Source organism: Sander lucioperca, chromosome 6 (assembly GCF_008315115.2).
Source record: "Sander lucioperca isolate FBNREF2018 chromosome 6, SLUC_FBN_1.2, whole genome shotgun sequence".
Classification (NCBI taxonomy): Eukaryota; Metazoa; Chordata; class Actinopteri; order Perciformes; family Percidae; genus Sander; species Sander lucioperca.
The window spans coordinates 10,146,724-10,168,012 of NC_050178.1; the positions used below are offsets into that span (position 1 = coordinate 10,146,724).

General features: G+C 39.7%; 1 protein-coding gene across 4 annotated transcripts; it reads left to right on the forward strand.

Moving 5' to 3' along the window:
- The first annotated feature begins 282 nt into the window (after positions 1–282).
- gls2b (glutaminase 2b (liver, mitochondrial)) lies at positions 283–19,221 on the forward strand. 4 transcript variants are annotated; one of them, XM_031301821.2, is made up of 18 exons: positions 283–533; positions 1,221–1,320; positions 1,442–1,563; positions 4,750–4,879; positions 7,683–7,762; positions 8,379–8,542; positions 9,724–9,782; positions 11,263–11,295; positions 11,408–11,466; positions 11,611–11,677; positions 12,313–12,363; positions 12,493–12,669; positions 12,831–12,962; positions 13,529–13,621; positions 13,702–13,763; positions 14,140–14,216; positions 16,931–16,994; positions 18,275–19,221. In XM_031301821.2, the coding sequence occupies exons 1-18, from the start codon at positions 361–363 to the stop codon at positions 18,429–18,431; spliced, it is 1,800 nt and encodes a 599-aa protein (XP_031157681.1). In that variant the 5' UTR covers positions 283–360; the 3' UTR covers positions 18,432–19,221. The 4 variants fall into 4 exon arrangements, with proteins under 4 accessions (XP_031157681.1, XP_031157682.1, XP_035858462.1 ...); XM_031301822.2 differs by lacking the exon at positions 1,221–1,320 and having other exon boundaries at positions 400–533; XM_036002569.1 differs by lacking the exons at positions 283–533; positions 1,221–1,320 and having other exon boundaries at positions 1,442–1,534.
- Positions 19,222–21,289: the final 2,068 nt, after the last annotated feature.

Consider the following 21,289-nt stretch of genomic DNA (forward strand, 5'->3'; position numbering starts at 1 on the left):
GAATAATAATAAAACATTTAATCAACAAATAATTATAATGTAGTATTAGGACTAAATATAAGACTTTATTCCTTGGTAAAATTCACAAGCTACCTGGCATTGTATATATATATAAGGAGTAGTTACTTCCCAGCATAGACCTGCTACTATCGTATCGTTTAGGTTTGGTGAAGAAAAAAAAGTTAATGAGTCGAAAGGACAAAATTCCCGACGACACTGAAGGCAGCAAAACTTGAGCTAGTCATATTAATGTCAGTGACCTCACAGGAGCCGCTGGAAAACAACTCTAACAGCCAGCATATGTAGGCCTACTATTCTTCACCTTCAAACCAAGCTGTCAGAGCAGGTTTGTGGGCAACCATGCACTGTCTGAGAGCGCTGCGTATGTCCTACTCTGTACAACTGATCGTCAAAGACACAGATGCGGTTAAGAAGGTTTTCATCTTCCAGCCAGCATGTTGTCTGAGCACGAAATCAACAACGACGTCCCAGCGACCACCGCCTACAGACTTGGATAATTTCCATCTGAAAATGTAAGTGTCTCTGTGTGTTAAACAGCTCAGTGTCAACACCTGATTGTTCTGTGGATTATTTTACAGGCAGCACACAATCACTGGGCCTTGTATTTTTATCACATGTATTAAGACGCATTTAAAAAAATATAGAAATATTCATATCGTTATTGTATATTAACAGTTTCTGCTACAAAGGTGGTCATATCAGGCCTAGTGTCAGTTATCATGTGTCAGCTATAAATTAGGCAATCAGCACTTTAATGTGAGAGTTTTTAAAGCAACTTGAGGTTTCCAACAGAGCGTCAAAGAGAGCAAATAACCTGTATACAAACCTGTCAAAAAAAAACATAACAAATAAGAAATTTAAAAAGAACCTGCAGAATTATTTTATGTAATATATCAAGAGGAACAGCACTGAAAATCATAACACATATATAAAATAAGTACAATGTTTTTCTGTCATTCTGACTTATCTGTAAATGCATCTAAAGTTTATCTTGTTTCTTGTATAGGTCACATAATAGTGACATTAGCAGTTTACTTACAGATCATTTTGCATGATTGAATAACTCCGCTGGGTAACGGTTGGTTTAACAAACTGAATTAGCAGTTTAAGAAGAAATCATTATCTCAGGTATGTCTTCTGTAGCCGTGTGTAAGTCAATAGCACGCAATAATCGTCGACTTTAATCTTCACTTCATCAGGAATGTCTATTCAAAGTTCCCCAGCACGGGAGTGGAAGACATGCTTTTCTACACCATCACAGAAGGAAAAGAGGAAGTCCCCATTTCATACTTTACCTCAGTAAGAAGCTAAAGAAACATCCTAATTATCTATCTATCTATCTATCTATCTATCTATCTATCTTTCTATATCTATCTATCTATCGTTATTGTGTTTTCATCTTTCCCCCTGTTGTTTGCAGGCCCTCAAGAAAACCGGCCTTCATGCATCAGACCCTCGTCTAAAGGACTGCATGGAGAAGCTCCGACTGGCTGTGAAGGAATCTGTTCCTGAGGTGATGATGGACAGAGACCTTTTCCACAGGTGTGATAAGTGGAGGAGATGGGCAAGTGGTTAAGGGCCCTGACACACCAACCCGATTATCGGCCATCGGACAGTCTGGCGAAGTCAGTGACTCAAGTCTGTTCGGTGTGTTCCGTGCCGTCGTCCGTCGGAGGAGCTGTCGGCCTTTATTTTAGCCGACCTGACATGCTCAGTCGGAGACAGGGCAGTCGGGACTCACGCGGAAATGGCGAGCGGATGAGCCTCTCAAAATCTGACGAATTGTCGATCTGAAATGAAGACAGATTCAGCAAATGTATGGCCTATTTCTCGCTTAAAATGTTTTCGGAAACACGTTTCGGTGAACTATTTTAGTACAATATGAGATTGTATTCCGAACAAGCTGCCAATTGCCAAAATGAATTTCCGGAGAAGAAAGACCCACATGACGTGTTCGTCCTATCAGCTGCCGGTTTTCATTTTCTGGGAAACAATACAGAGAAGCGCCGCCTGCTGCTATGGAGACGTATTACGTTTCACGCACGCGCAGTGCGTACGCTCAAGTCAGCGTCGCCTCAGTGTGTTTTGACCCATTTTTTCGGACCTCGGGGACCCGACTGATCAGTCCGACCTTTTCTGCCGACGGTCGGCCGTCTGGTTGGTGTGTAACAGCTCTAAGACTGAATTAGTCTCGGGTTGCCAGACTTTCCTCCACAGAGCTGTGGAGGAGGGTCTGGCTAGTCCATACAGCATTACGGGATAGAAGAAAAACATGCTCTGGTTTATTGCCATTTCTTTAAACCAATCACAATCGTCTTGGGTGGCGCTAAGCGTCGGACAGAGCAACGGTGCCTCTGCAAAATAGCCTCGGGAAAGAACTTGTTTTGGTGAAACATGCACGTTCAAAAGTTGTTTTAGTCACGCAACAGAAAACTCAGATTGGACAGATAGTCTAGCTAGCTGTCTGGATTTACCCTGCAGAGATCTGAGGAGCAGTTAACCATAGTCCTCAGAAATCCACCGGAGTTTAAAATGCCAACACAAAGGAAGCGGAAGGTAACAGACATCCAGCCGAAATGAGGGACATCCAGTGGAATTTCCAGCGTCTCAACAATCCCAGGAATAAAACTTCGTCGATATAGACTAGGACTGAATCAATCAATCAAAAGGTTAGTGCACCCAAACTGCAACTGTGTAAATGCAAATGTAAAGGAATAGTTCACCCTGAAACACAATATCATGCTGAGGTTTTACTGGCTCTACCCACTCCAATGCAATCAAGCTCTGTTGTGTTTAGTATGTGGTGTTCAAAGCACCAAAATATTTCCGATTAGAATGACACTGGCTCAATCCCAAAGTGAGCCCTGAGGACTAAGGACTAAAGACTCACAGACTTAATTGATCTCAGATGCTAAGTGTGTGAGTGTGTGAGGCCACATGGGCTCAGATAGGTATAAATGGGATTGGGACAGCACTTCACGAGATCACATGTTACCTTGGCGACATTTAATAACAAAGATGTTGCTGACATTTGCCGGTTTGGGAATTTTCATTTTAAGTTTGTTGCTTTCCACACGGCCAAGGCACAGGAGACGGCTGCCTGATTCCAAAGTTTTTCAAACTCTTGTTTTACAAGCTGGACAACAGGTTGGTCGGTGTTCCGTGGTCGTGTTTCGTGCTGTTGTTTACCTTTGTAATTTCCGGATTTCCCTATGGTCTTCGAGGTAAATGTCACAACGCTTTGAACTGTGGGTAATTCCCTTTGGTGAAGTCTGCATCGATGCAGACTCACGGAAAGGGCTCGGTAAGTGTGTACTCAAACCCTCACGCCCTTTGAAATTCGACATTGGGACAACCCTAAGCCCTTACGAATTTCACGAGGACGCACACCAAAGTCCGTGAGTCTGTGAGTCCGGACTTTGGGATTGGGCCATTGTTACAAATTATAACCCACCACAGACCTTGTTGTTTCAAGTGCTCTCCTCAATTCAGAGGGAGCTCACAACAGAGACTGTGATCACCTTAAAAGCCGTCCCTTTTTATTTGGTACAGGGTTTCATTCATCTAGAGACTTAAGGTGAAAACATTATACATTATATATTTTTTTATTTTAAGGTTTTTTGAGTCAGCAGTAAAATCTTAACCACAATGCTATGGCACAGATACTCTGCTGCTGAAGTTTTATTTTCTGTGTACTTTTCAAAAGCCTACAAATTATGGATGCATTTTCTATTCATACATAAACTGATAGATTCTAATACAGCAGATCAGCAACTCAAACGCAGGGAAACACATGGTAACATTTGGGCAAATTTTAACAAGGAACAGGGCAACAAGTTCAACATAATTGACAGGAAATGTAACAATTGATTTTTCTCCAAAGTTTCTCACTTTGTTGCCTGTTTCTGGGAGTGTTGCTCTTCTACAGTACAATGCCCCTGTATGGACAATGGACTTGTATCTCATAGCTGGCTGTCTCATGGTGTTTTGTTTTCCATTCACTACCCTGTGCAGGCATGATGAGACCAAACTATTTTTAGACTGACCTTCTGACAACAATCCTTTCTAATGCAGCATTTGTTGTATGCGACCTGCTGCATGATTGTCTCTGCCTTTCTTTATTTCCTCCCTTGTCTTCAACACATACTTGACATTACTTATTATAAGTAATTTATGACAAGTTTAAGAACAATCTGAAGAATGTGGAGGAAGTCAGAACTACAGGAGGTTGACACAGCACCATGAACACATTTGTAATAATATGTAATTTAATTAATACTTTTGTGAATCTTCTTGTCACTGTTGTCTCTGTTGATTAGTATATGGCTAGCCAAAACAAGTCAGTAAACATTCATGTCAACACTTCAGTAAAAGCTAACAGGTGTGCATAGAAAGTCATAAGTTTTACTACATGTGGTGAAATATTCCTTTAACTTGATTAGCTAAAATCAGGAGGTGTGAAAGCCAGTGTTATGTAGTTAGTGTGTGTGAGGACATGTCAGCTTTATTTACCGTCATGTTGATCAAAGCAAAGGCCCAGCACTAAGACTGGTAGTTGGCAGCTGCTGCTCTCACACCAGGGAATGCAACACACACACACACACACACACACACACACACACACACACACACCACATTGTTGCACCATCCACCATAATATCAAAAGAAGATATTTCATTTTCCGTATGTGCTCCTGAGTGCCTCTGCATTATGTTGTTTTGCTTTCAGGTGTGTCGGTGGAAACATCGTCCTGCTGATCCAGGCATTCAGAAAGAAATTTATCATCCCTGAGTTTGACGTGTTTGCACAAAAAATAAATGAAATCTACAACACAGTGCAAAGCCAAAGGGATGGGAAGGTATGCATTCATTGTTTATTACATTATTACATTACATGTCAATTAGCTGACGCTTTTATCCAAAGCGACTTACACTTGCTATATATGTCAGAGGTCTCACGCCTCTGGAGCAAGAGGTTAAGTCTTGCTCAGGGACACATTGGTTGATGTATCGCAGTGAAATTCAAACCCAGGTCTCCCATACCAAAGGCATGTGTCATATCCACTGCGCCATCACCACCCTGTTTGTTTTCATAGAAATGGAAATAATAATTTTTATCATTACTAGGTTATTTTGAAGTTTATGAATGTAGAAACATATGGCGTAATGTAACTATTTCAGATATTGTGAAGTACTGTATATGGTATAATCAAGAACAATCTACAGTTAAAAATTTGGCATATCTTTCTTTGAAATTGTATTAAACTTCTTACTGTTTCCCTCCTTCAAATTGTATACTGAAGAAATTATGAGACACAACATGCCTTATTCTTCCTGCTCATACAAAATAACTTTCTGCTAACGCCTCCTCTGCTGCAGTGCTTTTAGTTTTGACACTCCATCATGTTACAGTTTTTCTCGATTGCTCTGACACAGCAGTCAACTCAAACTCCACATTTTTCAAAACAGTTAACACACAGGCTGAAACAGTGGCACTCATGGTCAAAATGACACATTTTGTTTGCAAAAGGCTCTAACCGTGTCAAAACATTTAAAATATGCAGCAAAAGAAAAGTTTCCCTTCAAACAACACAACTTGCAAATAAGTGCATGAGCTCTTCCAGTCAACCATTACACAGTGGACAACAAAATACAAAATACAGTACTCAGTGTGAATCAGTGCACCATTGCTTGTCATTGTGGCCTATTACTGTACGTAGCTCTCATGCCAGTGACATTTGTTGACAAATTTGCCTTCTTGCAAAGAATTGGATCCAGAATCAGAAATGCTTTGATGCAAATTTTATTGATTCCATTGATTCTTATTTTGAAACTATGGCTGAAAAATGAAATACTGTAAATATTACACAAAATACATGTAAACCAGCATACAATCTATTAGAGTATAAGAAATTAAGAAAATAAAAATAAAATCTATTACAGTAAAGTATAAACATCTATTACTGTAGAGTATAAGAAATAGCCACTATTGATACTCAGTCTCTTCTGCCTTTGACTTCTTCCATCCATGTTGGCAAAGAACAACACAGACGCTGCACCTTTAAGGCCTGCAGACTGATTGCTAGTTGAAGATTTGTGTGAAGGAGTGTCAAACAGGTGCTTCAGTGATTTCATACTGATGTAGGTAGTTTCTAATAGTTAGGAACAGATGGTTTCTGTTTGGTTACCATAGCTCAAACAATGGAGTTTGGACTGCTTGAATGACATCTGTGTTAACTGTTATGCAAAAGGGTGGGGAAATGTGTCAATCCAATGAGAAAGGGTTAACACATTTGCAAGAGGTGTCTTCTGCTCTGCGGAGACAGTGATGATGAAAACCGAGTGGATCCCAGTTTCTTTAAGCAGGTCAAAGCAATCAAGAAAAACTGTAAGACAACCTTACGCCTCTCTATGGTATAACCCAGCCATATGTATTGGGAAGAAATTTGTTTATTGGAATCAATGGCTTGTAAGAGGGATAGACAAAATAAGTGACCTGTGTGTGGCAGGAGTGTTCATTTCGTTTGCTGATATTATGCAAAAATATAATTTGGAATATAAAGGTAATTTTTGGAAATATTTACAAATAAGAGACCGTATCACAAAGGATAAATTTAGTCACAACAAGAATGCATTGATTGAGGTTTTATATGAGTAAATGGCTGGGTGTGGTGGTACCTGTAGCACCAAGACAGTGTTTGTTAGGGGACCAAACAGAAATGTCAAATATAGCTAAATATGAACGAGGGGTTTTAAAAGTTGGGATGGTCACAGCTGCTCGAACAATTCTCAGAGTATGGAAGAGTACAGTCGCCCCAGATGTTAAAAAATGGATGGAAATGATGTCCGAAGTTGCATCATATGAACGCATGTTGGCTAGAATTAACAACGAAGAAGAACATTTTAGGAGGACCTGGGAACATATTTTTTTGTAGGTAGGGCATATGGAAGAAATTGTAGACATGGTACTGAATGTATATTTTGGATGTTTCAAAAAAAGGAAATATTTGCAGGAGGCCTTTGTATATGGGGGTGGTATGCTGGATATGCTGTCTGTTGATGTTGGGGTCAGTGTTTGTTCTTGAGTTTGATTGTATGTTTATGTGTGTATGAAGAAATAAAAACTTTAATAACAAAAAAGAAAATAAAAATAAAATCTATTACAGTAAAGTATAAACATCTATTACTGTAGAGTATAAGAAATAGCCACTATTGATACTCAGTCTCTTCTGTCTTAGACCTCTTCCAACCATGTTGGCAAAGAACAACACAGACGCTGCACCTTTAAGGCCTGCAGACTGACTGCTAATTGAAGATTTGTGTGAAGGAGTGTCAAACAGGTGCTTCAGTGATTTCATACTGATGTAGGTAGTTTCTAATAGTTAGGAACAGATGGTTTCTGTTTGGTTACCATAGCTAAAACAATGGAGTTTGGACTGCTTGAATGACATCCTTGTTAACTGTTCTGCAAAAGGGTGGGGAAATGTGTCAATCCATTGAGAAAGGGTTAACACATTTGCAAGAGGTGTCTTCTGCTCTGCTGAGACAGTGATGATGAAAACCGAGTGGATCCCACTTTCTTTAAGCAGGTCAAAGCAATCAAGAAAAACTGTAAACTAACTGGTTGGTTACTGTGTTTCTCTTTGTGTATTCTGGCTTTAGGTTGCAGACTACATCCCCCAGCTGGCCAAGTTTAGTCCAGAACTGTGGGGTGTGTCTTTGTGTACAGTGGATGGCCAGAGGTAAGATTACAGAAGCTAAGCAATGTACTGCTGTGGACTGGGGCAGCAGCTAAATGTATTTTAGCCACCTAAAAAAAGCAATATCAGTTTAAGTGTACGCTTCTATGCACTCAACTAGGGAGTTGCTGTCTACCGCTGCCTCAATCAGATAATTTGTTTGTGTTATTGTGTGACTTTGGTGAATCTGATCTAACCCTTCGAAACACCCAAGTCACACAATAACACAAACTGACTAACTGATCGAGCCAGCAATAGACCACCAACTCTTGTGTTCTGCAGGGTAAAGTTACTGTTTTTGTCAAAGGAATCTGGTGTCCCCATCCACAGCAGTACATTGCTTAGCTTCCTTGTCAGTACTGTCCCTTTAAGAATGAACTTTTGATCTCAACAGATTTGTCATTTATTGAAGGAATGAACTTGTTTTTTGTCTGTCACAGAGTTGAGACTGTTTTCTTATATTGATGCAATTTCTTTAAGCAGTATTGCTGCTGAATAGCCAACTCATATGACTGAGCAATACTGCCAGAGAAGCCTAGTGCATCTTCCAGGTGTGATTATCAAAGTGAATCTGTTTTATGTTCAGTGAGACTGCAAACATTCTGTCTTTTTTCACCAGGCACTCAGTAGGCGACACCAAGCAGCCGTTCTGCCTGCAGTCCTGTGTGAAGCCCCTGCAGTACGCCATCGCCGTCCATGAGGAGGGATCAGAGAGGGTTCATCGTTATGTCGGCATGGAGCCCAGTGGATTCAAGTTCAACATGCTCTCGCTCGATGATGAAGGTATGTAAGGCCTCATCACTGTCCTGTTTGTATTGTAAAAGCTTACATCGAACAGTCTGTGATGCTCAAAATGTATGTAAGATATCTATATGATTTACTGACTGCATCAGTGCTATCACTGGATGGATTATCTTCCTTCAGCTGAATCTGAGAATTTTCACCTGATGATGATGATTATGATACAGTGACAGTTATGCTTTTTTAATATGAGATGTAGAATATTATATTAGTGGTGATGATCTTACAGGATGATGCCGATGTCCAGATTTATGTTCTTTTGACGGTGATGAATATTACATTGGTAATGGTGATGTTGACAATATTCAATGTTCATTATATTATGTACAGTATAGTCCCTGTGGGGTTATGGTGGACACTTTTGCCTGCTCTAGAGCAGTGGTTCTTAAAGTGGGGTCCGCGGACCACCAGAGGTCCTTGAAGGGGTTCCAGGGTGTCCCCAACAAAAAAGGGGAATTATTTATTTTCACTATAATGTCATCCATAAGTAACACAATGACAGATTGCATGACTGTTTTGCCAAGGTGCCCTTGAGCAAGGCAGAGTGTAAATTGTAATTTCCCCACTGGGGATTAATAAAAAAGTATAAATTATTCAAATTAAATTATTTTGCTCATGGATTTCATTCACTTTCTGTAACATAACATCTAAAAGCAAACATTCTATCAGGTAGGGTACTCTGGGACAAAGTCTTAATGGGGGTCCGTGGTCTAATTTGTGTCAGTTTAGGGTTCCTTGATGTGAAAAAGTTTGGAATCACTGCTCTAGAGGATCCATAGGTGTAAGCTACCCTGGGCACGTGTTTATGTCATTTGTTGTATGTTATATTGTGTGTTTTATGTTTTTCTATGCATTGTTACACTTGCTGCTGCACAGTTTGCTCACTCTGGGCAAAATAATACATTTAGTTGATTGACTTGACTTGAGGTTAATCAATAACGAAAATTATTGTTGGTTGCAGAACCTAGCAAGCTCTTATCAGCAGTGGTTACTTTTATTGTACTACATTTTCGTGTTTGTTTTTCCCAAGCAAGACCATAGCTGAATTACAGTATGTGGAGCACCTCTTTGACTAAATATTAAACTTCATTATGACAAAAACATCTTTAGGAGATAACAGCTCATTAACATCATGTGTCTTATCTCATTGTCCTCTCTCCCAGATAAGCCCCACAACCCCATGGTGAATGCTGGAGCCATAGTGATCAGCTCTCTTATCAAGGTAAACAGATGGACATGTGTAAGGCAGTTACACACCAACCAGACGGCCGACCGTTGGCAAAAAAGGCAGTTGGACTGATCAGTCTCCCCGAGTTGGTCAAAAAAGTGCCTCAGAACACCAAAGAGACGAGACGTAATACGTCTCCATAACAGCAGGCGGCGCTAATCTGTATTGTCGCCCAAAAAATGAAAACCGGCAGCTGATTGGACGAACGCGTCACATGGATCTGGCTGCTGCTTCCGGATTTTGGATTTTTCAAACGGCCATTACTGGTGACTCATTCAGATTACGATCTCATATCGTACTAAAATAGTTCACCGAAACGTGTTTCTGAAAACATTTTAAGTGAGAAATAGGCCATGCAGTTGCTGAATCTGTCTTCATTTCAGATCGACAAAGGTCAGTTTAAAAGATTTTCATCAGATTTTGAGAGGCTTTAGTCACGCTCATCCCACTTGCCATTTCCGGGTGAGTCCCGACTGCCCTGTCTCCGACTGAGCACGTCAGGTCAGCGAAAATGAAGGCCGACAGCTCCTTCAACGGACCCGGCACGGAACACAGAACAGACTCGAGTCACTGACCTCACCAGACTGTCCGACGGCCGATAATCGGGTTGGTGTGTCAGCGCCCTTAGAGGCCTGGTGTGTGATAGTTGAGTCAGCACATACAGTAAATCACTCTCTATTTAGTAAAAAGTCAGTGACACAGATATGTTGTTGACACAGGTTGGATTTTGGCACTGTTTCCATTTTTTATATTTACAAAATGCCAGGAGTCCTATGGACAAGTTTGTGGAATAGCATTAAAGTTTGCTGTACTCCACACTTGAAGAGCAAAAATAATTGATTGTAAAAGGACACATCATTTGAACATACTAAAACGTTTTCTGCCTACATTTATTTTTGAAGTGGTTTTTTTTTATTTTTTTTTTTTTATTAAAACACTGCCAAATATTCAACCTAATTCTGGAAAAATATTAATCTTGTTTTTGTTTTATAGTAAATCAGTTTCATTAATTGGGCCAGTAGGTTTACTGTAATCCTGCTGACAGACAAACAGACAAACTGAGCCGAAAACCTTGGTGGAGGTAATAATGAACTATGTTCTGGTATAGAGCTTGCAGGTTGTTGAGTGAGTCTGTTGATGTGATGATGATCTTCATGACAAAGCCTGGGGGAAATGTCATAAAGCAACAGTAACCAGTTATTAATATATCTTCAAAACATCCTAATGTATGAAATAAATTTGAGAAATGTTAACTTATTGACTGAATATGGCTGCTTTTCTTAAACATATTCACAACGGGTTTTGCAGATTTAAATCAGAAAAACAGTATTATGTCATAGTTAAGTTGTCTGTCGTACTGTTTTGTGAAATTTTCCCTGAGCTCTGTGATTTACGATCACTGCCTATCTTTCCTCTTGTACTGTAACAGCTGATAATAGGGTACTAAATTATGCAATCATTGTTTGGTTTTCAGCCTCGTTCAAATAAGGCAGAGAAGTTTGACTATGTAAGTAGAGTGCCTCTTCTCTTTTAACACCATGAATATGATACTGAGGGTTGATTTTGTCAGTAGTCAGAGATGCTGCAGTACACATAAAATGCTGTCTTTGTTTACCTAGGTTATGGAGTATGTGAAAAAGATGGCAGGCCAAGAGTATGTGGGATTTAGCAATGCCATGTGAGTGTACTATTGATTAAATTTGAGGTATTTTAAGTTAATCATCCTTTAGCACACAAAGAGAGTGTTGGGCAATTTGCCTGTCCACTGCTCTATTGCATTATTGATGTTTCAGTATTGACCCCTTCTGCCTTTTTGTCTCAGGTTCCAGTCAGAAAAAGAAACAGGCGACAGAAATTTTGCCATTGGATACTACATGAAAGAGAAGAAGGTCAGTTACAGAATGCTGAATTATGTGGGACTAGAAATGCTTTTGATTTGCTGTTGCATCAGTTCAAGATAAAGCTAAATGTTTACATATCAACTCTGTCCACCTGAGTGTTTTAAATCACATGTTTGTTTTTATGACAGGCTTCTTCAAAGATTTTTTTTAAAGTGTAGCAATTGTATATCTGAAAAAAATAGATATTGTTGTCCGGTAAGAACACATTTTCTTAAAGGAAAGAATTAATTAGGAAATTAGGAATTCCAGGATGGTTTCATCCTAATATTCCTACAATAGTCTCTTGCCACAGAATACAATTTATTTTTTTTATTTGACCCTCTATCCATTTTTGCTACCGTCATCAATTTGCTAGACCAACGATCTTTGAGGCCAATTGGAATTCTTTCTCCATGGCGTCTCTGTACATCTCCCACACCCCTCTGTGCATCGCCACTTTATCATGTTAGAGGTGTTATTCGTTACCCGTTGACCCTATTTGAGGTGCCAGACTAGAAGAGAGTTTATGACCTGACCAAGATATTCTTGAATTCTGGTTGAGAAATCATAGTTTATCTGAACAGTGCATAGCCAGCATACTTCAGTCAGTCAAATAGTCACGATGATCATATTTCCTTCACCAGTGTTTTCCTCCGGGAGCTGATATGATCGATGCGCTAGACTTCTACTTCCAGGTAAAATGTTCTGTCATGAATGGAGCAAGTCATTATATAGATACTCTTGTGTAGCCTGATATTGATTTAACTGTACATGAAAATAGATTCAGTAGTTTTGACCATGAACTGATCCTCTTTTGGTCATAGCTTTGCTCCATCGAGGTGACCTGCGAATCAGGAAGTATCATGGCTGCCACTCTAGCCAACGGAGGGATCTGTCCAATCACAGGCGAGCTTGTCCTGAGTGCCGAGGCAGTGCGAAACACTTTGAGTCTCATGCACTCATGTGGCATGTATGACTTCTCTGGCCAGATGGCTTTTCATGTGAGCAACAGTAGGAAGTGACTGTACCATCACACCACCCCTCTGACACAACAGAAATAAAAGATAAAGTAGTGTTCAGTGTGATCACTTCGCCTACACTGTGAAGGAAATGTTTGTTCATTTAATGAGCTGAAACAAATTCCACATCTCTCATCTTCCAGGTGGGCTTGCCAGCCAAATCTGGGGTGTCCGGTGCCATTCTGCTGGTGATCCCCAACGTCATGGGAGTGATGTGTTGGTCTCCTCCTCTGGACAGAGTTGGAAACAGCGTCCGGGGAATACACTTCTGTCAGGTTAGACCAAGATGTTACAGTTTTTCATTTTGCATCTAGACTTGACTCGTTTGTGGTAAAGGAGAAGATGCTTAAAGGCACAATGAGTAGGATTTTATGTATAGACTCAAAAGTAATCTGTCTCAGTTATCACTTACGACCCACTAGAAGCGTGTGGCGGTGTCTGTATCTGCAGAGGCCCTGCACTCAATTTATTGCTGTGTTTGCAACATTTCTGGGCGTCAACCTCTTTAAAAATGTGGCGGCTAGGTGCCAGATCGTAATCACGCATCCAAGAGGAAGCTAAGGAAATGGCATAAAATCTCCTGTGATGTATGTAGCAGCTCCAGATTTTTCATATCGGTGACTTCATGGATCTTTTTATTAACCCTTTCTTCGTATTATCCTGTTTTTGTTTGCATTACATCTAATTGCAAACTATATATATATATATATATATATATATATATATATATATATATATATATATATATATATTTGTCTTAAAGCATAACTAGCATCATATATGCATAAATAATATATACAGTAAGTCCTCTAACAATTATACCATATGTCATCACCCTCAGGAGCTCGTTTCACTCTTCAATTTCCACAACTATGACAACTTGCGGCACTTTGTCCAGAAGCGGGACCCTCGCAGACCGGATGGAGATGACAGGGTTTGTTGCTTTGTTAGTTTGTTCTTGCTGGTGTGTTTAATGTGTTTTCAGCCTCTATGTTTATTTCCCTGTATTTGCAGAACAAGTCTGTTTTTAATTTGATGTTCGCCGCCTACAGTGGAGATGTGTCTGCCCTTAGAAGGTACATCACCAGCAAACCTGATTATTGTTTGTCCTGTTTAACACATGGCCTTCATAATGTTAACACCAGGCGTGGGTACTAAAAAACATACAGATGGGTGCAAATGAAATGAAAAGCAAACATAAAGTGTCTTAGTGAAGTGTAGTAAATTGCTTCAATGCTGCTTGGCATAGGTTTTCCAGATGTAAAGGGTCATTTCTGTATTTATTTATGTCTGGTTTGTTTAATAATCATACTGATACGTGCATGTTGATGAGCTCAAATTCAAGCACAATGCTAAAATATATATTTGTAGTTTTATTTTTATATTACTATGTGGAAAAAGGACATTTTCTTTCAATTTTTTGGTGAACTGTACTTTTATTTATTCCTTCAGGTTTGCTCTCTCATCCATGGACATGGACCTGAAAGATTATGATTCTCGAACAGCTCTTCATATTTCTGCAGCAGAGGGTGAGCTCCAAATGATCTGTTCATCTGTGGTCCTGATGTTTAGTGACTGAGCAACACTAAATCATTTCCACAGGCAAACTGTGAAGCAGTCAGGCAACAAATCTCTTTGACCAAAAATAAGATACATACAGTTATTAGCACTTCTGTCTTAAATGTGTCTCACTAAATCAGTCGTACACACAGTCCTGTCCAACCGTTATCTGTGGACTTGTTGAGCTGTTTGTATGCACAAAAACAGCGTAATGCATTGTTATTAACTGGTATTGCTAACAATAGCTAACATGGCTAGAGCTAACCCCACAGTGAAAATCCGACTTGTTAAATGGAACGCAGGCAACTCGGGAGGGATGTCATTCCCTGCTCCGACTATCAAGATAAATGGAACGCATTATATGGGCTGCGTGCATCTCTCTGACCCTCCTTTTAGCTTTGTTGCACCTGTTAAGGCTCTGACACACCAACCCGACGGCCGACCATCAGCAGAAAAGGCAGTCAGACTGATCAGTCGGCTCCCGTCTTTCAAAAAAGTGCCTCGGAACTAGAGGGTGACACGGGAATCAATTGTCGCTCCCATCCCATCCCAAGTCCACGAAAATACTCCCGTCACATCCCGATCACGTGACTGCCCCCCCAAAAAAATCCTGTACTGCAAAATCCCGAGAGAAACTCCCGCTCCCGTTTCGTTCCCTATGTTGTCTAAAGGTGTGTGTGTGTGTGTGTGTGTGTGTGTGTGTGTGTGTGTGTTGCGCTAATGTTGTTGTGTGAATGCAGCGCTGCAGAGCCGTTTGTCTCTCACTGCTGGGTGGGTTAGGTAGTGACAATTTTTCGAGACTTCCGCGGGTCACTGTATTCCCAATCAACAAACGTATTGTGAGTTCTAAGTGGTTCTCTTTTCTAAATCGAAATGCCTCGCAATCTTTGGGCGCACCCACTGCATTGCAGCGTCATTTTTTTATTTAATCTCTGTCCCGCTCCCATTAATTTCTATGCTTTATCCGTCCCGAATCCGTTACCGACAGTGAAATTGACTCCCGTACTGCGGGACTCCCGCGGGAATCACGTGACCCACAGGAGTCCCGAAAAATTGTCACCCTCTATTCGGAACACACCAAAGCGACACCGACTTGAGTGTACTTTCTGTGCTTCGCGAGACGTAATACGTCTCCATAACAGCAGGCGGCGCTAATCTGTATTGTCGCCCAAAAAACATTAAAACCGGAAATGACGGAACATCTCTCTAGACCTAGTTAACACAGAGCACGCTGTCGTCAGTCATTGACATCAGAGAGTGTTGATATTAGTCCTCAGTCCTCAGCGCTGCGGAGGAGGGTCTGGCTAGTCCACACAACAATCCGCGATGGGAAACAAAACGTGCTTTCGTTTATTGGCATTTCTATAACCAATCACAATCGTCTTGGGTGGTGCTAAGCGCCGAGCGGAGCCACGGTGCCAGTGCAATATAGCCTCGGGAAGGAACTTGTTTTGGTGGAACATGTGTACGTTCAAAAGTTGTTTTAGTCGTGCAACAGAAAACTCAGATTCGACAAATAGCTAGTTTAACTAGCTGTCTGGATTTACCCTGCAGAGATCTGAGGAGCAGTTAACCATAGTCCTCATAAATTCACCGGAGTTTAAAATTACACCACAAAAGAAAGCTGGAGGTAACGGACATCCGAAAACGGACATCCAAAAAAAATGACATCCGGCGGAATTTCCGGCAGAACGAGAGCAATCCCGGAAGTGGAACGTTGTGGATATAGAGTAAAATACTAAACCTGGCATATTTCCTTTGGTTGGAGACACTGTAAACTCTGCTGGTAAACGTTGGTCGGCTTGTCAGGTCACGACTGTCCCATCCTGTCCTGGTGGATAGAACCAGGTATAGCAGGTGAGACAAAACTATAACAAGTCTGTCACTACCTGCCCCAACATGCTCGCTGTGGTTCTACAACAGCATGTATCTAGTTACCAATTTTAGCTTTAAAACACTTAAAAAAATGAGGATTGGTTGACACAGCAACCCAAGAGCACCTTTATCACACACCCACAAACTTCAGTTAAACTTAGTTGAGAGGATAATTGTAGTTTACTTGCATTGTATGCTCACAGCTGTAATTAGTGCTACATTAGTTTTCACTTCATTTGATTAACTATAGAGGCACAGTACCTTTGGCTCACATTGTACAAAACCCCTAATGAATCAGCTCACAGACCCTTACAGAGCACCATATGGTCGATTATTTATCTTCTCTTGTGCTCTAAGTTTAGTCACAGCACAGATTTAATGCCCCGCTGCAGTGTGTTCAACAGTAACATTTTTCAAAAAGAGCCTTGTAATCTAGTCATTTGTTTACGAGATAAAAATGGAAGTAATTACAGTTTTCTTCCAAATGAAAAAGGCAGAGCTTTGCACTCCTTAATCTGATCCTGAGTTGGATTGTGACTGGAGGGAATAGTCATACATCTCCCCCCCCACCGTGTAGTTTGTATTTTTAGCAGCTTTGTTTTCTCCACCCACAATTTGTCATGCTATTAGACAAACTTGTAAATTGTGAATATCTTGCTAGCTTGGGGCAGGAGGATTTTAAAGGGTATGTTGCTCTTTGACACCAAAGTCAAAACAGTGTTTTCTGAGTTATCAGAAAAAGATTGTCTCTATTGTCTCTATCTGAATTCTACCAGATGGGAAACTATAAACTGTTGTCTTTTCTCAGGTCACATAGATGTGGTGAAGTTCCTTACTGACACCTGCAAAGTTGATCCATTTGTAGAAGACAGGTGAGAACAGCATCTGTAACTTCTGTCTTTTTATCCTTTAGCTTTGGATTTCTTCACTGCTCTTTATGTTTGGCCTTTGATCATGATCAAATATTTTAACTTCTAATCTGTTTTGTTTTCAGATAGAATCATAACCACATTTTAGATGCTTGTTCTTTCCCATCTGTCCTCCAGATAAGATAATCTTAGTGGGACTACAGTGTTTGAAAAAATATTTGAATGAAAGTAAAGGTTTTTAATTTGACCTGAAAATGTACCATTATGTCTCACAGCAAGACATACAAACATAACCACAACCACATAGTGTAGGTACTTATCTCATTTTAGGGTGACCTCTTACCACCAGTCCAGGGACAGCGGATGTAAAATAGCCTCCAGGCTAATTCTGGCACATTTTACTTTTATGTATTATTAGTGTGCATTGTCCCTGATAAATAAACCTGAAATAAAATAAATTCAAGTAAATTAAAGGATAATTCCGGTATATTTCAACCTGTTGTATTTCCCATAAATGTGGTTATTGTGAAAAAAAAATGTGCAAGTTGACCCGGATGTAGATCCCTATGCCATAATCGTGGATTTTGTCTTTAATAATTTTTAATAACAGATTAACCTCAAAGTGTGAATACATTAGAGTAGCCTACTTACTTGTTTATTGCTGCAATGAATAAAAATGCAGAGGAGAAAATAGCATCTGTCTTCACAAAAATCATCTGTTGAGTGTTTGATGGTAATGTATTTGTGCTTTTAGAATGTAGTCAATGTGACATTTAACAATATTAAAATAAGCTTTATTTCTCTCTGTCTACTGTACAATGACAAATTCAAGTACAAAACATTTGGTCTCAACGGTCTCAACTACTGCCAGAAAACGCTTAGTTGTGTTGTAACCTTGGTTCTCTGAGTGAAGAGACACTCTCTCTCCACCATACATATGGAATAAGTAACGGTGTAACTGTCAGTTATACAGGAGAGAAGCCAGTTTTCTGAGTTTGTGGCAAAACCTTTCATTGCTCGGAAAAAAGACTGAAAAAATAGTCTTTTTTCCTTCATTGTAGTTTTCTATAAAAGTGTTAAAATCTTGTGTCTCGTGAGCTGGGTGTCTCGTCATTCACACCCCTAATTAATACAACCTAAGAGTGAATGTTTGAGCTTAAACTGTCTTTACCACATAGTTAATCTATAATTAAATACTTAACTTTGCACAGCTAAAAATTCTCCTCCATGACATCTGCTGATTCCTCTTCATCTTTACCTTTTTATTACTTATTGCTGTGCAGGTGGGGGAACTTACCAGTCGATGACGCCATGCAGTTTGGACATGACGAGGTGGTGAAAGTGCTGAAAGAATACCAGCAGGTCTGCAGGCAGCAGGAAACGCAGCACACGGAGGCTGAGCATTCCCCGAAGCTGGACACCATCGAGAGCATGGTGTGATGGATTTGAATAGAGTCCCCACACTGTACCATGTCAGGGCATATGTGCAATCTGTCAAGTTTTGAAATATGAAGGTCCATTTGTAGCTCATAAAATGAGTTCCAAATTAAGACCAGAATATGACTATATGAATATAAATTAACTATGCAAATCGCAGTAAAGGAAAATATTCATGAGTGGAATGGAAAATGGTAGGAACATGCAAATATAAACTTGACAAGAAAATACAATGCAAACAATAGGCAGAGAAAACACAACACAACAAGCCAATATAATACAACATTTGTGGGTTTGTGTAAACAACAATATATGCTGCGAACAGACTCTAATTTCAAATCAATACTGCTGGAATATATCATCAACCTGGACTCAATGTTCATGTTATGGTAAGATTCATGTAGAGTTATATGTAGCAGAGGGTCTCAGTGTTGTTGAAGAGGGATTTGATAAAAGCAAAAGATTTGTACTTGCAATGCTTGACATAACTTACAACAGTACATTTTTACTGTTATGGTTTTACTGTTTTATTATTCTGTTGTGCCTTGTTGTAACATTTAAATATGTAAAACTATGTTTGGATGTAAAATCTCAAATTTGGCATATTATAAAAGGGAAACAAAGGGATTGTAACCAATAAACCTAATATTGAAACTATTGTATATATTATGTTCTTCAGCTGTAAATAAGTACACTGGAATTCTAATAATACATTATTATACATGAAATTCCACAGTCATTTATGTGAAATATTTTGACATTGAAGACATCCATTAAACACATTTATCTGCAACCCGTAGTTTCATTTTGTTTTGATTTTATTATTATAAAATATAAGGGTAGTCAATGCTTCATGCAGTCAGCAATTTGTTGTTGAATATTAAACAGCATCTACTAAATCAGCTGAATGTAGGAACATATGATGGAGAAGCAGCAAGAGAGCTGTAGAGTTATCAGGAAGTGGTCCGTACTCAATTCTTTTTAAATGATATAAGAGTGTGTTTTGCATAATTATTATATTTTCTAGTAAACAGCTGGACATTCAGCTGTGGCTACAAAGGATCAAACGAATGTAGGCTGAGTCATATAGCCACCTCATTTTACCAGACTCTCCCTCGGTTTTATTTATAGATGTAGAGTTAGTTAGTTAGTTAGTTAGTTGGAGCTTGTTAATGTGGCTCGGCAAAGGGAAGTTTGGGGTCCCCTGCTGGCCCGACACCGGATAAGCGGTTGAAGATGTAGATGGAGTTAATCAATGTTGAAAGAGTGTCTGTTTACTCACCTGGTTCATGAAGCTGACATGGTTGCAGCCACAATAAACATGCTTCAGTTTTCTCCATCAGATGGCACTGTGTCCCCATCAGAAGAAATCTCTGTAAAACCCACAGCATCAGCGGTGTACTAAACAGAGTGGCTTAGATCCCTGCAGGAGAAAGAACATTATGTGGCAGAAAAGAGCTTATATAAGACTGACTTGACATCTAGAGAGACGGCTGCCACCTGTACAGACCATGGTGGTCCTGACAGATCCAACACCTTCCTCCACTGCAGCAACAGGCACAGAGTCCTGCTTCAGCTGGGCAAACAAGACGCCGCTAGCTAATAAGAATAAACTGCTCTCACCTTTACACATTGTGTTTATTCCTCATGTCATTGTTTTAGTCTGTTAGATCAATACTGCTTCTGCATGGGAAAGGCCTGTATTTAACTGGATTCTTAGCAGTATGGCACAAGATTTAGACATCCAGCATTTTGAATGTTTGAAGGGAAAATCTAGTACACTACTATTTCATTATGGTTATAATTTATTTATTATTCATTATGTTATTCCACAATAATTGCAGTCTTGGACCCAGTATTCTTGCTGGAGAAAAAAAGATAGGGCCTCTTTATCACCATGGCAGACAGGTGAACGTGTGTGGATATTTGATCTGGTTGGCATTTAGGAAGTTTAATGAAACCAGAACAAAGAAAGATGACCTTAATGAGCTGGACTGAATGAAATTGAACCCCACAAGCTTTTTAGGGTAAGAAAAAATTCATTCATTGTTAACTATAGAGAGAAAGGTAGTTTTTGAATATTGTTGTTTATTTTTTTTAGCAATGTTGGCAATGAGGCTCTAGTGATGGCAATGTTGGTCTGTTGATCCATTGGTGCATCACTTTGGCCCAGACTGAAATATTTTAACTATTGGATGGATTGCCTTGACATTTTGCACGGACATTCATGATCCACAGGATGAATTGCAATAACTTTATTGATGCTCTTAGTCTTTGTCTTGTAATAATGTTTTGTGCAGGTAATGAAATTGTTTGACTATTTTCACATGAATAATTTACAAAAACACTGTGTTTTCAGACAAAATTGAAAACCTCCAATTACCTTTCAAAGCGGCAGGTAATCAACTAGCAAATTTCCCAACATACAGCCCAAGTATTATTGGTGTTTTGTCTGCTAGTTCCTATTTGTTTCCTACCCTATAGTGGTGATTTATTTGGTTAACTGGAGCTGTGTACAATGATGTGGTCAGTTGGCAGGGAGTAGGAGTGTAGTAGGAGTTAAGGGTGGATTCAGAAACCTGTGGAGACCCATGAGTCAAACAGGAAATACCAAGACTTCACGTAACAGTGTAAGAATATTAGGCAGACTTTGTATTCACAATAGTTTACCCCTGACAGTGTTTTAAATTGAGAGGGGAACATTTTTCATCACAAGAATATGATTAATCAAGCAGGAAGATAATGGATGGGTTGTAATCAGTTGTCACTGATTAAAGTAGGGAACATAACCTAATCACAGAGATATTACAGATACATTGACCTTTTGATTTAGTTCTGTCAGCTGAAAACGTGGTAACAAA